Source organism: Zeugodacus cucurbitae, chromosome 4 (assembly GCF_028554725.1).
Source record: "Zeugodacus cucurbitae isolate PBARC_wt_2022May chromosome 4, idZeuCucr1.2, whole genome shotgun sequence".
Classification (NCBI taxonomy): Eukaryota; Metazoa; Arthropoda; class Insecta; order Diptera; family Tephritidae; genus Zeugodacus; species Zeugodacus cucurbitae.
Window position 1 is genome coordinate 13,401,399 of NC_071669.1, and position 19,667 is coordinate 13,421,065.

At 35.1% G+C, this 19,667-nt stretch overlaps 1 protein-coding gene across 1 annotated transcript in view; it reads left to right on the plus strand.

Moving 5' to 3' along the window:
* The window catches only part of LOC105220458 (Ig-like and fibronectin type-III domain-containing protein 2), an 804,343-nt gene that overhangs the window by 554,569 nt on the left and 230,107 nt on the right, over positions 1 to 19,667 (plus strand). Inside the window, 3 exon segments of the mRNA XM_054228403.1 lie at positions 1,593 to 1,897; positions 11,225 to 11,369; positions 13,060 to 13,195. Of these exon segments, the coding sequence (XP_054084378.1) occupies positions 1,593 to 1,897; positions 11,225 to 11,369; positions 13,060 to 13,195 (586 nt within the window).

Below are 19,667 nucleotides of genomic sequence, written 5' to 3' on the forward strand. Positions count from 1 at the left end.
GTGTTATTGTTGTCAAGTAGCAAACACACACTGGCATTCAACACAGCAACAACCTTGCTTGCTGCCACAACCAAAAGTAGCAATGAAACAAAAATAACAACAATACTACACTGTTGTTAGTTACTACTTACAACAATATTAGCTTTGCGCTTCATTCAGACAATGAGTGGCATCAACAGCCTTTGTATTTGCCAATTAAGCAACAATTAAAGCCAATTTGATTGAGCAGCATGCAAGCACACATGCAGACATATACATATATGTACATACGTATTCAGGCACGCACACAGTTACATGCACTAAATTGCGTTTAAATTCACTTAAGCTCTCAAAGACAGGCGAACACAACTTGCAAGATACAAATGTATGTGTATGCCAGCCTGTATTCTAGTTAATATTTACCTGTGTGGTAGTCTTATGTGTGCATTTACAAATGCAAGGGCTCATCATAGTCGATTGCGTTTTCCTTCAAGGATGTACTCGTATAAATGTTTGCACTTGTTTTGGAGAGTGGAAATATTTGTGTAGGTTGGTGTACAGGATAGCAGCATTTTGACTTGGTGATTTCTATATATATTTATTGTAGTTGTGGTAATATCATAAAATAGTTCTCAAATAAATTTTGGCTGCATACACTGTCTGTATAGTTATTTTTTTAATCTAAGTATTATTGAAACACATCAACTTCTCAGAGAGTGAATAATTGTAGTACCTTCTAATTTATAGAACATCAGATATTCAGCCACTTTTCTGCTCACTTTGATTCAACTTATCCTCTCTCTCATTTATATTTATATATTTGACTATACCAGTCGAAGTTATTTATATTGGATTCCTCACTTTTCAACCTTCAACCCTCTTGTTTATAGAATATTGTACGCTTTTGTTACTTTTCTGTCCGCTTTATGTGAACTTTGGTCTCTATATCTCTTATTATACCAGTCGGAGGGATTTATGTCAGTTCTTTGTTCGATTCGTCACTTTTCAAATTAGGAAAATCAAGTACAGGTTTCCAAAATGTAAACCGCAGAGGGTAATAAGTGCGACTAAGAAGTCCAGCAATAAGCTTAAAATTATTCTCAGGTAGCCACATATATTTTTTATATGTTTGGTAATGCCAGTTTTTTTTTACTCTAACCTGTTATATACCGCTACATACCGCTGATATACTCGGACTATTCCGGATACACATTCAAATGTTTGTTAAATTGTGAGGGTTACCAACATCTTTCTTTTAAATTTTGTACACCTTGGCCATGATACTGTTTGTATACCTTTGTAATTTTATTATTTTTTCGGTGGTTTTCTTAAAATTTGGTCATAGTTTCCAGCGATACCTTTCTTTCAATATTTTTGTTTTAAGATGACAACCCTAAATCACTCTATTTTATTACCAGCCAGCAGCCTCAGTCAATCTTATTCTTATTCTAAGCAAATTTATTATAACAATTAAAATTTCCACAAATTGCGCACTAAAAATACCAGTAAATTCGTTTGGCAAACGATTTTGCACTATTTAAGCTTAAAGAACATTATTGTTTAATGTTTTTTCATCACACTTATTTATTCTCTTCCTCACACTCTTGTCACAGGCACCGAAAGCATACCCGGTCCGGCTGAGGATGTGCACGCCACTTCGGTAACAAATACCACAATTAGCTTGACTTGGCGACAACCCGGTTACGAGGCAAGTTCACCCACTGCAGCAACAACAACAGAAAGTGACAGTGAAGTGGAGAGCGACAAGAAAACTACGAGCAACGCGAACAATGACATTGCCACTGTTGCTGGTGGCAGTGATGCGTCCAATAGTGATGATGATAATATCGATTTTATCGTGCAATATGGCAAAGTCAATAATATGACGCTCTATGAGACTGTGGCGAAACTGGAAAATGTGAGTACCAAAAGCAAGTTATACATACATAAAGACATACAAATACAAAATCTTCGTTGGTTTTCAATTCACTTGCGGCTAGCAACTTCAATTGACTAAGTTCAGCCCACACTCTCACACATTCATAAATATCCACTCAGTTAATAGCAGGCGCTCTTGAACTGTGGACTCTCGCATAACCATTTGCGGCAGCTGCTCTCGCACTAGATGCAAATTCGGTTGGTTTGTGTAAGACACAGTTATTAGCTTCTTTTTTTGCGTTTTTTTGTTTGATTTTGGCATACCTTGCAAATTATTCAGCTTAGCCGGTTGTAGGAGCTCTCTCTAACTCTAAAGTGTGCACATTTACATTGTAGCATTTTGGTTTCGACTCTGGCTTTGACTTTGTCCATGGAATTGGCTTTAGCTTCGCAAATAGTTGGCTTCGATGGTTGTTGGTGACTGCTGCATGCCGCCGGACGCCGTCGTTGGTGTGCAGCTGTGCTGTCACATTTTGTAGCCGTTTAATTTGGGTTCTGTTTACTTGGCTTAATTGTGTTTGCAGCATTGCAAATCTGGGAATTGAAAAATGTTTGCATTTGAAAAAAGTTGCCTAATTAGGTTATTTGTATAGATTTTTTTTAAAGGTTGTGAGGGAGGGATAACATTTCATTTTTTTCCTTGTGGGTTGTGGGTTTCAAGATCAGTCTTGCAATGATTAATGGTGAGCTTAAAATTATCAAACATATCACTAAAACGGCCATGGAGATATTTGTTCTATTCGGCATCCAGGTTTCTTTAACCGAATACGGTATTATTTCCAAAACATTCTTCGAAACAAAAGAAATGCTCATTTATTACATAATTAGAAGTATATATCTTTATTTCTATTTGGTTTAATCTATTCCACAAATGTTGAGTAAGCATTAAGCATTATAAAGAGTCAGCAGTACTTCATTAACTACAATACAATATAGTTTACCAATGCTTCAATAGGCACCCTTGAAATATTGTTATTATTGTCATGAATATCAATATTTACCGTTAATCTGAAATTTGCGGTCCAATTTTATGTATTCAATGTCGTCAATGCTTATTTCTTTGCTCTATCAATAAAATGGTAATAATATTAACATATAATGGAGACTTCGAACAGCTGACATCAGAGGGGTTTAACGAAAATGTTAACAGAATAAATATCCATTGACGAGGGTTGTAGGATAAGTTTTTGATTTATTAAGTGAAACATAACTTTCATCGATCAGGAATACGAGAACTTATAAATCTGTTCAGAAGCATGTTGTTCTTACTCTACCTTTTTTCCTCCCAAACCGGTCATTTGGGCTTCGATGTAGACTTACATCTATCCAAAAGCTAAAAATAATATTTGATGCTGATATGTTTGTTTGATGCTGGACAGGTCCATTTAGCAGACACCTCCATCTAGGCCATTTTCTGGGACTTACGCCAGTGAAAAGAGCACATTTCTTAATATTTGCTATATTGTGGGGTATAACTTCCTCATCGGCCTCTTCAAAATGTAAGTTCCCAAATAACGGGTGATTTTTTTGAGGTTAGGATTTTCATGCATTAGTATTTGACAGATCACGTGGGATTTCAGACATGGTGTCAAAGAGAAAGATGCTCAGTATGCTTTGACATTTCATCATGAATAGACTTACTAACGAGCAACGCTTGCAAATCATTGAATTTTATTACCAAAATCAGTGTTCGGTTCGAAATGTGTTTCGCGCTTTACGTCCGATTTATGGTCTACATAATCGACCAAGTGAGCAAACAATTAATGCGATTGTGACCAAGTTTCGCACTCAGTTTACTTTATTGGACATTAAACCAACCACACGAATGCGTACAGTGCGTACAGAAGAGAATATTGCGTCTGTTTCTGAGAGTGTGGCTGAAGACCGTGAAATGTCGATTCGTCGCCGTTCGCAGCAATTGGGTTTGTGTTATTCGACCACATGGAAGATTTTACGCAAAGATCTTGGTGTAAAACCGTATAAAATACAGCTCGTGCAAGAACTGAAGCCGAACGATCTGCCACAACGTCGAATTTTCAGTGAATGGGCCCTAGAAAAGTTGGCAGAAAATCCGCTTTTTTATCGACAAATTTTGTTCAGCGATGAGGCTCATTTCTGGTTGAATGGCTACGTAAATAAGCAAAATTGCCGCATTTGGGGTGAAGAGCAACCAGAAGCCGTTCAAGAACTGCCCATGCATCCCGAAAAATGCACTGTTTGGTGTGGTTTGTACGCTGGTGGAATCATTGGACCGTATTTTTTCAAAGATGCTGTTGGACGCAACGTTACGGTGAATGGCGATCGCTATCGTTCGATGCTAACAAACTTTTTGTTGCCAAAAATGGAAGAACTGAACTTGGTTGACATGTGGTTTCAACAAGATGGCGCTACATGCCACACAGCTCGCGATTCTATGGCCATTTTGAGGGAAAACTTCGGAGAACAATTCATCTCAAGAAATGGACCCGTAAGTTGGCCACCAAGATCATGCGATTTAACGCCTTTAGACTATTTTTTGTGGGGCTACGTCAAGTCTAAAGTCTACAGAAATAAGCCAGCAACTATTCCAGCTTTGGAAGACAACATTTCCGAAGAAATTCGGGCTATTCCGGCCGAAATGCTCGAAAAAGTTGCCCAAAATTGGACTTTCCGAATGGACCACCTAAGACGCAGCCGCGGTCAACATTTAAATGAAATTATCTTCAAAAAGTAAATGTCATGAACCAATCTAACGTTTCAAATAAATAACCGAAATTTTATGCGTTTTTTTTTTTTTAAAAAGTTATCAAGCTCTTAAAAAATCACCCTTTAGTTTAGAGTATGCTACGGAGTTGACAGTGCTGGTTTAGATATCAAACCGGAATCGTTCTGCTAATATAGAACCGACTATGTGTGCTTTCAAAACTCGTCTAAATTATTATTACAGTTTGTTATGCATATATTCCATAGGAATCATCAAAAAGGACACGTCTTTGACTTTTTCTATGTATACTTCTACTGTTCTCTGAATGATCCAAGCGCATTCCCTTCGAGGCGTACTTTCTTAGGTTAGTCTTTTTATGTTCAAATATTAATGGTAGACATTCATGACATTCAGGTCATTTACGAGGTTTTTAGTAATTGATCTCTGTAAACACAAGATCTTTCAGACTGAGTCTTTGAAACATTAGTCTCTTAAAGTCAAAATTACTTTTGCTATAAATTAAAAATTGTATGACCAATCAAACAATCCTCAAGGCAACACGCGCGTAAAACCGCAACTCTCCTCTTTTCACGCCTCGCCAATTTACGCATACATGCTATAATAGGAGAATATATGCTAGAATATAAATATTGACTTGTTGTAGTTGTTATTTTACAACTTATACTGCCTTTATTTGTTGCTGTTATTATTACTGCTGCTGCTGTTATGTTTTAACTCTGCTTTGCTATGATATTTATATTATTCCAATGATAGTTTACTTATACATGTATTTGTGTCATTGGTTGGAACAAATACACACATTTCGCTCTATCCTTTGCTTTTGAATACGTAAACAGCATTATCTACTCAACTATGTGCGTATGTTTGTATTTTACGCGCCATGCAGCGTGCTTACGAGTATGCTGCGGAAAAGCGCTCTTAATAGCTTTTCTATTGAGGTTGGTAATGATGGCGGAGCTGCGTTCCTCTATTGACACAAGTGTTGTTAAATTGCTTGTGTAGTGGTGTTATTGTTGCTTGTTTAAATTGTGCTGAAACTTTTTTGCACTCGTTGATGAAGCGCTTTTTCGCTGATTTTATTGTCGTTGTTTTTATTGTTTTTTGTTCTAAATTTCTAAAATACTTAGCTATAAAAATAAATTTCTACTGCTACTAAAATTTATTACTTTAACGGGACTGCAGCTAATGATAGTTCGGAATTTGTTGCTTGAAATGAATTGTTAGTTGTTTGGGAACCTCTGTTACCTAAAACAATATTTTTTTTATTTACGCGAACAATATATTTTTCATTGAAATAACAAGGTATGTTCAAAATAAAACTGTAACGATGCCGCAGCCTCCATATCGACAGATATTACTCCGTTTGACTTTTTCCTACTTAAACATTTAAGCATACGAGAAATCACTGAAAGAAATATTTCCCGACAATTCAAAGAAACGCTGGCATAGGTGCATTACATCGTATGGGAAAGGCGGGAACATACATAAATGCAGATGAATGAGTAAATATGTATTTAAAAAAAAAACGAAAACTATCGTTATTTTTTGAACACACTTCATTTATACAGATATAGTCTCACATATATACATTTCAGCCATATGCCAGTTAAGCTATAACCCTTTGTTATTAACAGCGCAACCCATAACTCTTTCACAGCTTTGTATTTATGTATATCCCAGACATTAGTACAGCTTTCAGCTGTTAATTCATTGGTGTAAATACACGCTGGACTATTTTTCACAAGCACCATGCAGTGAAATGAGTTTACAAATTTTCGGCGCAATAAATTAAATTTGGGTTAAAGGTCTATAACGCGGACACAGGGATTTGTGTAAACATTTATTTATAGGCGAATATATGTGTAAAAGGAAGCATCTAAATAACTAGTTGGTGCCAAAAACGACAGTTGACTGTGAAAATAATTGGTGAGATTCATATCATGACGCTATTTATATATATTTAATGAAAAGAAATACATATGTAGTTGTGTATTAGGTTGGTTCCGTATTTTTTGTAAAGAAAAAAATTTGATTCATATTAAAATATTTAGATGAAAGGGAGAGTAATTAGAAAAAAATATTTTTTTTTTTAATATATATGTATATTTCAGATATATTTTTGACTTTCTAAGTTTTCTGCAATAAATATTATAGTGAAATTTCTAGTTATATCTTAAAACTTTCATTTCAAAATCGACAATAAATTATTCAAAAAAAACTTTACAACCAAAAAATATCCCACCTTACTATAATCATAGCTAAATAACTTTGTTTACAAGCCACTGATTGAAGTTGTCAAATATTTTCAGTGATATGCGATATTTGTTTTCGGTAATTCTCCACCAAAAGGGCTTAATCAAGCGGAGAAAACAACCAGAGCGGAGGGCAACAAATATTTAGTAATAAATATTTATTTTAGTAATAAATATTTGATAGTAACTACCCTGGCGTATACGTAACATTTATGAAAGAGTTTTGTCCAAGTAAGCGCTAACAAAGCATACATCTAGGCGCACAACAAAGATAACTGAACATAGCCAGAATATTATTTATGCATACATGCTCGCTCGTTGTTGTTATTGTAGCATTTATAATTATTATTTTTTTCCATGTCATATATTATTTAACTAGCTACCTAACAAGCTCTCTGCTATATAAATGTTCACGTGTACATAAATCTCCACATATATAAACATACACTTCTGAACCTCTGAGTTCATTCCATAAATTTTCTAGTTTAGTTATCTTCATCCGGTTGATTTCTGTATTTTTTTCTAAATTTTTTTTTATGTCCACACAGAATATGTGCTGACAAATTGTCGCATTAATATCCATTTTACAATGTTTTCCGCCGCTGCACACCTTTCGGCTATTATTAATGGAATTTAAATTGGTATTAATAAGCCAACTGGCTTGCAACGCTGTCGTGGCCGTGTATATTGGCCAACAAGTGAGCTAGAAAATTATTTTGGTTGACCCAAATCCCAAATTTATCCATATGCGTTTGAAACAAATAAACATGGAAGTGTCGCACATACAAACAACGTTATTAAATTGTTTGTGCTCATAAAATATTCAAAGTTGTATTAATTGTTTAACATATAGTTGAAAAACGGCAGGTGGGAATTCTTTTTCAGGAATTCTTTTAATTCTGATGCCTAAGCGTCCTTTAAATGTCCATGGTTTTCAGCATTGAAAGTTTTCAAAGGTCAAGGTCTCATAACAATCATAAGTTCTACTCCTAAGATCTCCGAAAGCTACATCGAGTGCATCAGTTGCAGTATTTCACGCTGGAAATGACTTATATGTCATTATTATAATGGTAATTAAAATTTACAGCACGCCCACTCTCTCCACAAAATGTTAATGAGCAAATTCTGCTCCGAATTGAATACAAATACTCGCTTTCCACTCGCTTCCTCAAACGATTTTCGCCGTCCTTGTCTACGCATCAGTGTTTGTAATAATTAACAGATGCGGTAAAATTCGCTTGCGGTTGCCTAACTGCTATGCAGCGTTATGTACCGTTATGCTATGTTATGTTATGCTGTGCTATGCTATTTTATGCTACAGCGTCTCCCCAGTCAGCTTCGATGCGGCTTCTAACTGCCAATTTTCTGAATTGACCTTTAATGAAGTGGGGAATTATGTGCAAACTTACCGGTGTTGGTGCCTGCTGCTGCTATTGGTACAATTTACATACCTTAACGTTAATGCGAGAACACAAAACAGGCGGGCAAAGGAGTTATTATGTATATATAACCATATATTTAATAAAATATGTGTGTAAGTGGGTTCAATTGTTGCGGCGAATGTAAGTTGTATGCGCGCCCTTCAGCTGCTTCATGATAAATGCTTAATTTAATAACTTCGGAATATCTTTTTCATGAACTTTTAGAGCTTGTCAAACTACAAATATAAAATTTTTTAAAATAGATATTGAAAATGTCAAACTGAATGTTTCGTACCATTCTCTTAGATATTAAGTACTACCAACTCCAAGGATAACAGTTTTGAATATATCAGTATTAGATTATGAATGATATAAATTTCCGTGAAGAAGATTTTCGTGCTCATATGTTTGATGTACCTGACCAGTTGTCAGTAACCACTCTTCTCCTCTCTTTCCCTCAGTATAGTTCAAAACTCAAAAAAATTCATGAGTGAATTGAAATATTACAACATAGTCAACTAAAAAAGCTCAACGAAATTTTCTGTCGTATATTTTTGTGAACAGAGTTGAAACCTCTTTCAAAATTTTAGCAACAAAAGTTGATTAGATTCATGAAATATTATGAAATGGAGAACTACACTGGTTTAAAAAATGGCAGCCATAGATATTTCAGAACAGTGTTGCCATCTTTTTCATTTTAGTCCTAGAAAATTTATAATATAAAATGTTGATGATATCATATGAAAGTATTTGGAGAAATAGTCACTACACAAATAAATACTTTCAGAATGAACTCACTCTTGAGTTTTCTATATACCTTCACATCGAGATAAGTTGTTAATACAATTTTTTAATTAAATATAAATGATCCAGCTAACTGTGCTCGTCTTAGTCGTCTGCTATAATATCTCAATTTAGTGTCCATTAAACGCTTGCCAACTCTATCAAATATCAGCTACACGATGAATCCTCGCTTGCTATATGTTAGGTACATACGGACAACTATATATAGATCTGTTTAAGATATATTAAAAGCAGGTGTCATAACATAGCGCGACGCCCATTGAATTGGGCACAGTTGTACATTGCCATTGACTTAGTTACGAATTTGCGGAATGCTATGGCATGCTGCTGTGGCAAGTAGCCGTTTGCGCATGCGCGGCACATTAAAGCACACTAACACACGCACATGAACACATTAAATGTGCTCTTTTGTGTGCATTTAAGTGCCGCAACTTGGCAAATTTATTATTTTTATTGCTTCCGACGCTTGTTTGGTGCACGCTGCACTGCGTGTACTCGTTTATTTGTGTCATATGTTGGCGCGCTGCTGCTGCTGTCATTAAGCGTGAAAATATTAACACATAACAACAACAACAACAATATTCGGCTGTGTGACTGAGGCAGTGACAATAACTGGTTGTTAAAACGTGCAACCTTGCCAGAGAGTCAATTTGCCGCCGCTTGTCAACCGTTTTTAAGCGTTAAGCACGTTCAGTCTTAAGTGTTGTTTTTGCTGTTCGCGTTTTTCTTGAGTAAAACAAAGCAATAAAAATAATTATGTTGCTATCTTCATATAGACATGAATTTGTGCTACAAGTGTGTGGTAAAATGAAAAGCTAGATTAAGGAAATATATAAAAACTATTTTATACCCTCGACGACATAGAAAACATATTTGTTTATTGTATTTTGTAAATTAAAGCTTTATATATGGGTTTTGATTTTGTATTCTCCTTGGTAGCACCTTTTTCTACGTATGTATGAAGGTTAACTACAAATAGGTCTTAAAAGTGTCGCTGTAAGGACAGGTCTTACCAGAGCATGAATCCAAGTCCGTTGCGTAACATCAATCCTCTATGGAATAGCTCTCAAGATCTGTGATAGTTGTTTGAATAGATTGTGTCTCTTTCGCAGACAGATGGTTTAAGGTTAAGAGCTCTGCGTTTTCCATTATCTTACCTTACATTAAGACGGAAAAACTCAAGTTATTAGGTGGGAGTTTCCTATAAAGAACTCGTAGAGTGTTTATGAACTATCCAAAAATGACACTATCGTTTTAGGATTATCGGTGTAGGATATTTTCGTTCTCCATATAGGGTATCGAGTTATTATTACTAATAAAAATAGAAGAATAGAATTATTTCCATTGACTTTACTTAAATAAGCCGAACCCACGATTTGATGGGTCTTAAGGTAATTTCTGTTGCTTATCTTCTCGGTCTGAAACTCTCAACTACTAACGGCTTTAGAAATCCTGATCATCCGAATCTAAGTTTTGGAAGTTCTTGAATAATGTTTAATATTTACATAATAATGCCTTTACAGCCAGAGGTTAGCAAGAAATTTAATTTGGTTTTAGTGCCAATCCCGACAATTTGCAATTCTTCAAACAATTAAATGCTTCGAAATAATTAGTTCCACCGCCACCAAATACCGAAAACTAAAAATCTCGTACGCCGAAACGCCAAATGAAACAAAAACAAATTTTTCGCGCGCATTTGCCAAAAATTGAAAACCAACCATAATACTGGTATTCATGCTATTGTAGCAGCAGCAAATTTCATACACACATACAGACATACATACACACTGAGAAAACAATACAATTTTAAAAATTCCAATTCCAATTTCAAATTTTCAATTGCATGCATTAATCGATTGATGCTGAACTGATTGGCTGTGGCCGCTGTTGTGATATTGTTGTTGCTGCTTCTACTGTTGCTTCGCTACTAATGGAAAATACGGCACTGCTGACCGCCAAACGTGGAACCATGGAACCGCCGACCAAAAACCGCCCATTCCACCGTAATACACCAACAATGCCATGTACCAAACGCCCAACTACAAATACAATAACTAACTATCTAACCTATACTTGTACGCTTGGTTGTTCCGCGCTCTCTCCCAATTTGGATTTGCTGCAAACAGGAATTGACCACAAATGAGACCAGCATTGCGCTGACGAATTTGGAGCCGCACGCATTGTATCGCATCATGGTGGTGACGCGCGGACGTTACGGTACGGCGCTGCCATCTTCAATGTTGCTGATCAATACCACCGATGATGAGAACGGTGAGTGTGGTTTAAATAGCATAAATATATGTAAATACTTATCTATTGAAACGAAAATGAAAATATTTCTATATACCATGTGGGAAAAATTTAGATTGAATTTATAACTTATAAATTTTAACCGAAAATATGGGTAAATCTCTCAGATAATTTTAATGTAATTCAGAGGAAATTGTTTTCTTCCAATAGTGTGTCTCTGTTCCAAAAATTATTAAAATCGGATCACAACATCTCCTAGCTCCCATACACATTGGTCTTTATTACGCATATATGTATTGGTTAATATGTAATATATCTTAGCAAAATTAAGTGAGCGTATAGTATTATATAGTGTACCTTGCTGATGAAATTGAATGAAATCCGTTCAGGAATTATCTCAGCCCTCATATCTATATATGACGATTTTCGTTATTCTATTAAACTTTATGCCGAATTTATGGGTAATTTTAATAAAATTTCTTCAATAAATTGCGAGAGTATAAAATGTTCGGTTACACCCGAACTTAGCCTTTCCTTACTTGTTTGTTTTTGAAAATGTTTATATTTGTTATTAAGAGCATCGCCTTCGAATGGTGGACCGGATTCGGATTCATTAGGTCTATCACCAAACGATATAAAACTTTCATATTGTAGCCTAATTCGACTATAGCCTGTACTGTAGCCTCCATTTAGAGAAGGGACGTTTTTGATATCAGCATATCCCTATTTTTCCCTCCCTCTCTCTCTTTTTTTTTATATCTTTAAGTTTTTTCCAGTGAAATCATTTTAAATTGTAACTTAAATATTACTAACGGAAAGTTCCAGAATTATTCTCAGTGTTTGAGATGTTATTAGCAGAATTACCTTTTCACCTTACCATAAAATCGCAGAAGTTCGCACCGTCTAAAAGATTTCGCCTGTTCCATACTTATTGAAAAATTAAAAAAAAAAAAATTATTGAAAGAGAAGGAAGAGGTTGGAAAAAAGGGACAAAGAGAGACAGAGAGAGACCAATAGATAGAAAGGTAAGAATTAAATAGTCATAAGGAATGAGCAAGAAAGCTTTACTGTATAATGCGAACTATTCGATTACGTTTCGGGATAGGCGAACCGCTTACATAATTTCCTGAGTTCTACATTGAAAAATCACTACCTCTATCCAATTTTTCTCACCTATATGTCTATGCCATTTCCTATCCTATAATATTAATAATTAGTTCGATTAGAAAAGATTCCAAGGAATTGAGAAAGTTTTTGCCGGAGCGAGGTCAGTTTAAAGAATAAATATATTACCTAATTACCTAAAACTGACGGTAAGATTTTAGGGTAATAGAAAAATATTTATAAACTAGGCATTTACAGACTACTCCCATAGTGATTCCCTTGCGACTACTATTTAATGAAAAAAGTTAAAATTCTTTTACACTAAAATTTCCTACAGGGTAACAATTCCACACATCCACTTTAATAGTTAGGCGGACACACTTTTAGCAATATGCGCGAGCATTAGCTAACCAAATGCGGTTTGACATATGACATTGGTTGGCTCATTGTGCTCGTTTTTTTCCATGGGTATTTTTGAAAATTTGATTTTGTTTTCGCTAATCTCAGTTTTACTTGGTTTACTATTTTCGTCCATACTATGTATATAAAAACGCATTATGGCCTCCCTGTCTGACAAAATACACATATTTTTTCATATCAATTATAGCCACAATCAAGAATGATACCTATGGTGCACCATCGCCGCCGCATTCGCTGTCGATTACATCACACAGCGCGACCTGGATGCAATTGACTTGGCAGCCACCAGAATATTCGCATCCGCATGAGAAGATTACCTACAGGTGAGTGGAAATGAATGGGTGAATGACAGAATGAGTGTACCAAAACAAGCTAAAAGTGGGGAGAGATTTAAGAGAAATCAGTATGTGTGGGGTAAAATTATATGATTATGGAATATTTCATTAAGGTAATGGATTAAGTAATTGAAAATAGATTTTAGATTACATTTGAGGTAACTTTCAGAAACCAATACTCTTGATCTTTAGGTCGTTATAGAGCCCGACACCTATAAACAATAAACTCGACAAGGTCTTTATTGTAAACTTTAAACCGATATTTCGAAATTCAGTAGCTTTTGATTTTGAAGTTCGAAAATAACCATAAATGGAACATGTCCAAAAAGCTCACTTATAATGTGAAATAGATATTAAGAGCCCATCGCTAAATACTATGACTTGTACTATAAAATCTGATGAAAGTCGAAGTTGCTGAAAACTATGCTAACCACGAACATCGTGTTATATAGTAAAAAATCCTGGTCAGATTCCATATTCTGAGGCCACCAAATTATATAACTAGATTCCCAATCCGAATATCCTTCTTCGTCTATCACCGACTCGATGTAGGCATCAGTGAGTTGCTTAGTCATGAGCCATATTTCAATGGACCCTTTCGTTAATTTCGTGGCATACTTTAGTGAACACGAACCTCAAACTACTCGAATAAGTATTTGCATTCTCCGCAGAATGTTCTTCTGATGCTTTCCTATCTCTCAAATTCCTTATGGAAGCAACGGATCCTCATTGAACCCCCATGATATTTGATTCCAGTGTTGAAATACTTCCTTTAAATAGAACTTTTCGAGTATAGGACTCGACGTTGCCGCGAATAATAATATATGATTATTTTCCTTTCAACCTCTTGCCCTAGAGTCTACCACAAGCCCATGAAATCGGAGAGATTCAACAAAATCGAAACTAAAGTGGCATGGCTACGCATGAGCAATCTGAAACCCAGCTCGCAACACATACTCTATGTCGAAGCTATTGGTGAACATGCGACGTCGCTGCCCTCTGAGACGTTGGTTGCATGGACCGACCCAGCGCTGCCGGCATTTGTTGATGTGAGTTAGGAATTTCCATAGCACTAAAACCTGTCTACGAATGTACCTCCTAAATCATTTGTATAATCCACAGCCGCCCACAGTACATCCCGCAGACAATATACCCGAAGGCGGATCGATGACTATACTCTGCTTAGCTTTGGGTAATCCGGCACCTACCATTTCACTCTACGTCGGTGGACATTTGGTGCGTCAGGACACGTCAAGGCACATGGTTACAGTTATACACAATGTCACCGCTGACATGGAACATATTTCCTGCTATGCAGACAATGGTTATGGTGTGCCCATGCAGGCCACAAGAAGAGTCAATATTTGCTGTGAGTATCAAGAGGCTTGAGAGGAAGTTCATGAGGTCGTTCCAGGAATAACACTAATATCTACACTGTTCAATTCTTTCTTCTTTTACAGATGCACCAAAAATTGCCGCCGCCGGCATCACCGTCGCCTCTCTTGGCGATGAGGTCGAGCTGCGTTGCACAGTCGATGCGAAACCGACACCAAAGACCATTTTCTGGCGTGATCATGATGGCCGCGTGCCAGTTATACAGGGTGGTCACTTTGATATCTCCACCAAGATGAATGAATCGCATACAAATCTCTACACAATGTCGCTGCGCATTAATAAAATGTTGGCGACGGATGTGGGTGATTACTTCTGTCATGCGGAAAATGCGTTCGGTTCTGCGACGTCGGCGGTTTCGGTGCGTATACGCACGACACCAGCGCTGGGACGCAATGTCTCAGAGTGTTGTCGTCAAATGAATGTATCGATGGCCTGCCGTGCCGCTTGCAGTTATTACGTCGACATCGAAGCGATCGCCGATAAGCCCGAGTGTATTGTAGACTTTGATAAGCTGATGAAATGTGCCGCGGATGGTTCGGACCATCGTAGCTGTTGTGCGGATGCGAATGTGCCGAGAAAATGTTTGAATTGGTGTCGCGGTGATGCGGTGCGTTCGAAGGAGATCTGCAGTTTGCAGTATTCACGTACAATTGTGGGTTGCTTTGAGATGAATAGGGATAAACTGCCGGGACCACCGGAGAATATTGCTGTCAGCGTTGTTTCGGACAATGAAGTGATGATTAGGTAAGTAAACTGAAGGATGGGGAATTTAGTATAATCCGAGACAATTTCGGAAGATATTTAGTGTTAGGGTTAGGGATGCATTTTGAGGTGATACGGTACTGAGTTCCGGGTTCACTCCGCTTCCAGTGATCTTTGAGCCTCAAACGGTTTAACCGAAATTGATTTCAATAATATGTTCCACTATTCCTTCTTAAATTTCTCAGATGGGATCCGCCACAAAAGAACCCCAATGTTGTCGAAGGTTATCGGATATTTTACCATGAGGCAGCCATACTTGCAGGCGACTCGAGTGAGTCCAGTGGTGATGGCATGACCTACAATGCAACAACCCTGCAAAATAACACCGAAATCAGACGCATCGATGTGAAGGACACCACAGTGAATATAAATGGGCTAAAGAAGGATGTGCTCTATGAGCTCGTGGTGAAAGCTGGCAATTCATTTGGTGAGTTTGCTAATGATTTTTTAATAAAATATATCTAATATTATAGAACTTGCATATATAAATTGTATCATACAAATACCAACAACAATTTCAATAACTTACCGCATTAAATTTGACTTTCAGGCGCCAGCATTCTCACTGACCCTATTAAATTTACGCTCGGCGATCATCATGTCACCTCAGCGACAACATATTCGAATGCTGTCGGCACCGTCAGTGGCATTGTGGCCAGCATTTTGGCTGTGCTATTAGCTGCTGCGGCCATTGTATTTTATCGGCGTCATCGTGCACGTAACGGTAAGGCTGTTAATGGTGTGGCATTTGAGAATCCAACATATATAGGTGGTCAAGGCTTATACTATATATGTTTGTAGTTGTATGTTTGATGTGTTAGATATTATATTGGAGGTTGTTTGTAGCTGAGTGTGTGTTGGTATTGAATGTGGATAATTGTTTGAGGTTATGTTGGGTAATGGTGAAGCGATTATGGCATATAAGCAAGTTAATGGTGGGGAAAAGCCAATGTGTTTGGAAATAAATTTGGAAGTGTGTTTCAAATAAATTATGATAAAATACAATGACTTTCGGATAATTGATGAGTGTAAAATAAAAACTTAAACAATAGAAAAAAATTTATATCTGAAAAGTGATAATAGCATTCAATGGCTGCTTATTATGTGGTTCCGGTCGGGGTGAAGGTTCTGTTTCTTTCAATTTTGCAAATATATATTGGATTGAAAATCTTGATGCGAAAGTAACAATGATAGTAGAAGAGCTGTTCGAAGGGTAATACCAAATTTCCCTTGTATTAGGTCTACAACTTTGCTTCCTCCGTTTTTTTTTTTTTTTTTGTAAATTTAAGGCTTTTTTCACTTAGGACAGTCTCACCGTTCGTATCCGACAGCATTTGATGAGCCTTAGCCGCACCCTTCTTGGATTTAATACAGAAAAACAAAATTTCCCGCAAATGTCGAGAATTCGAATCAAAAAGTGACATTTTCAGTTGAGAATAAGTTTGGGATGCAAACAGATCTCTACAAATATTTTGTTGGGTTAATGTTGACACAAATGTCCAAGATCGATATAAAAAAAATCGATTTAATCGACCAGTGCTTGACCCTAAAGACATCTATTGGAAAACGGCGGAAGAAAAGTTGTAGACCTAATACAATATTTGGGAATAATTCGACTACCACTTGGATATCCAATTGGCAGGTTTAGCTCCCCTTCTTTTCCTAATATACATCTTGAATATGAGTAAAATCGGTCAATATGGTATTCATTCGTTCGTTCGTTCGTATTATTCGTTTTTTATTTGACACTGGCGACATCTTGCGGGTTTTTAATGTTATGACTTCCTCTGTAAGATACTGAAAATATCATTTGAAATGATTTTTCGAGCATATAATACAATCCGAAAAAGCTGAAAATCTCATTCATGGGTCAAGATTTAATAACTGATCTGACTTACTACTGTATGGCATTCAAAAATGTCTATGCCCATATATATGAGTTGAATTATCCTCACCACTTTGTTGTTGTTATTTTAATTTCATAAAATTTTAACTAGAAAATATATGTGAAAAACCTTTTAGCTTCCTTTTCTTCTTTCTCTTCTATAGATATTTTCTTTTAATACTTCTGAAATCCAAAAAATATATTTTTTTATTTATACTTTTTTTAAACAAATACCTTAATATTTATTTGCAAATCCCCAAAATAAATTCCACGCCTTTCACTTTGCTCATGCAACCGTAGTGGAGTAAAAGCAAAAAAATATGAACGATCGGGGCTCAAACCTTCTTTGTATGTGTATTAATACCATAAAAAACAGGGAAGAGAGAGAGAGAAAAAGAGGAGAAGTGGAAAAATTCAGCAAATCCCCCACTGTGAGTAATTTCCAACTGCACTATTTGACTTTGTTTGCGTAAATGCTAAAGCTGCAGCTGCAGCAGCTTAACTGGCCGCTTAAGCCCATTTACATAACTTGCAGTGGGAATAAACGACACCTGGACATATTGTATTGATACGCAGGCACATACTCACGCAGAGGCATACATGTATATAAATATGTATTTGTGAAAATGTGTATGTCAACAGTGTATGCATCAATTTTTATGTGTTTGTGTATATGCACGAGAACACATACATATAGTTTTATGTATGTTTATTGGCCTGCTGTAGACAAACCCAGTATTGTAAAATGTACTACTAGGGAGGTTTCGAATATTAAAAAATAGAAACAAAAAACAGTGTATATTTTTTAAAAAGTACAGATATCTTAAATATTTCAAAAGAAATAACGAAAAATATCGTAAAAACTTTGTTGGATTTAATTGTGAATACCAATCAATATTTTAACTACATAAAGTAGCTAAATATTATGAAATTAGAGAAATAAATTAATAATTTTGTACTTTGTGAAAAAAAAAATTATAAAATATAGTTAAATCTAAACTATAAAACTATATTAATTATGTAAGCGTACGATTATAGATATAGGACTAAAGGAACAAAATATTAAAAGTATTAAAATAGTAAATATATACGATCAACTGTAAACTAGTAAATTTTACTAAAAAAAGGTTTCTAAAATATTTAAAAATGAAAAGTAACATTTAAATTACCAAATTCTTTTTATGAGATATAATTTAAAAAATAAAAATAATAAATAAAATAGTATTCTTTAAATTTTGTTAAACAAACAAACTCTATATACGTATGTTATTTTGCTAAATATTAAAAAAATTAATAAAAAAATAAATGTATAAGAAATTAAGCATGTACGTTTTCTATATTTTTCTTTTCTTTTCTCCTAAAAACATATCTATATATTTATGTTTCAAAAATAAGTCTATATTTGTATGGAAGAATATCTTTTATGGTTCAATAATCACAAAAAAAATAAATCAAAACTAATAAAATACATTTAGGTGCCTTAGAATATAATGTCAACATTATTCTCCTCTAAAGCTATCTTTCCATATGTCCAAAATATTAAATATAGAAATAGATTCGGATTACCATCGTAACCTTTATTTTTTTAAATAAATACATTTAAACAAATTTAATAACAATTTTTCCTAATTCATATTTTGTCTGCAAAATTTTCAATATTATAAAACTTTAAATTTGAATTTTCATACTTTTTATTTTCAAATTATTGGCAAACAGTTGCTTAAGAAGTATACGGCCCAACTTAGCTTGCATGTATGCCACTATCCTCAACCTTTGATATGCATGTGTGGCTGAGTGTGTGAATCATCATGAAATGTTTGTTTCTCTTGTTTTTGCAACTTTAAACCCACTTCGAATATTTTGTATTAACGTATTTATGTATTTGCAAAAAAACTTCAATTTGAACCAATTTTAATGTATTTATTTCTGTTTTCTTTCTTTTTCTCCGTTTATCTTACTTTCATGTTCCGTGTATTTGTTTGCGTGGCTGGGCCAACGAAATGACACAATGTCTTCCCGCATTCCTTTTATTCAATTGTATTGTACTGTGCTATTTGTACAACAACAATAATAACAACAATTACCATCACCACTATATCAACCACTACTACTAACGCTGATGCTGCGCTGTTGTTGCTGTTGCCACTTGACTAAAAAAACTTTGTCTATGGATGAAAATGAAAAATCGACACAATAAAATCTGCAACAAATGGTGCTTGGGTAACTAATAAAATAAAATAAAATAAAATAAAATAAAATAAAATAAAATAAAATAAAATAAAATAAAATAAAATAAAATAAAATAAAATAAAATAAAATAAAATAAAATAAAATAAAATAAAATAAAATAAAATAAAATAAAATTAAAATAAAATAAAATAAAATAAAATAAAATAAAATAAAATAAAATAAAATAAA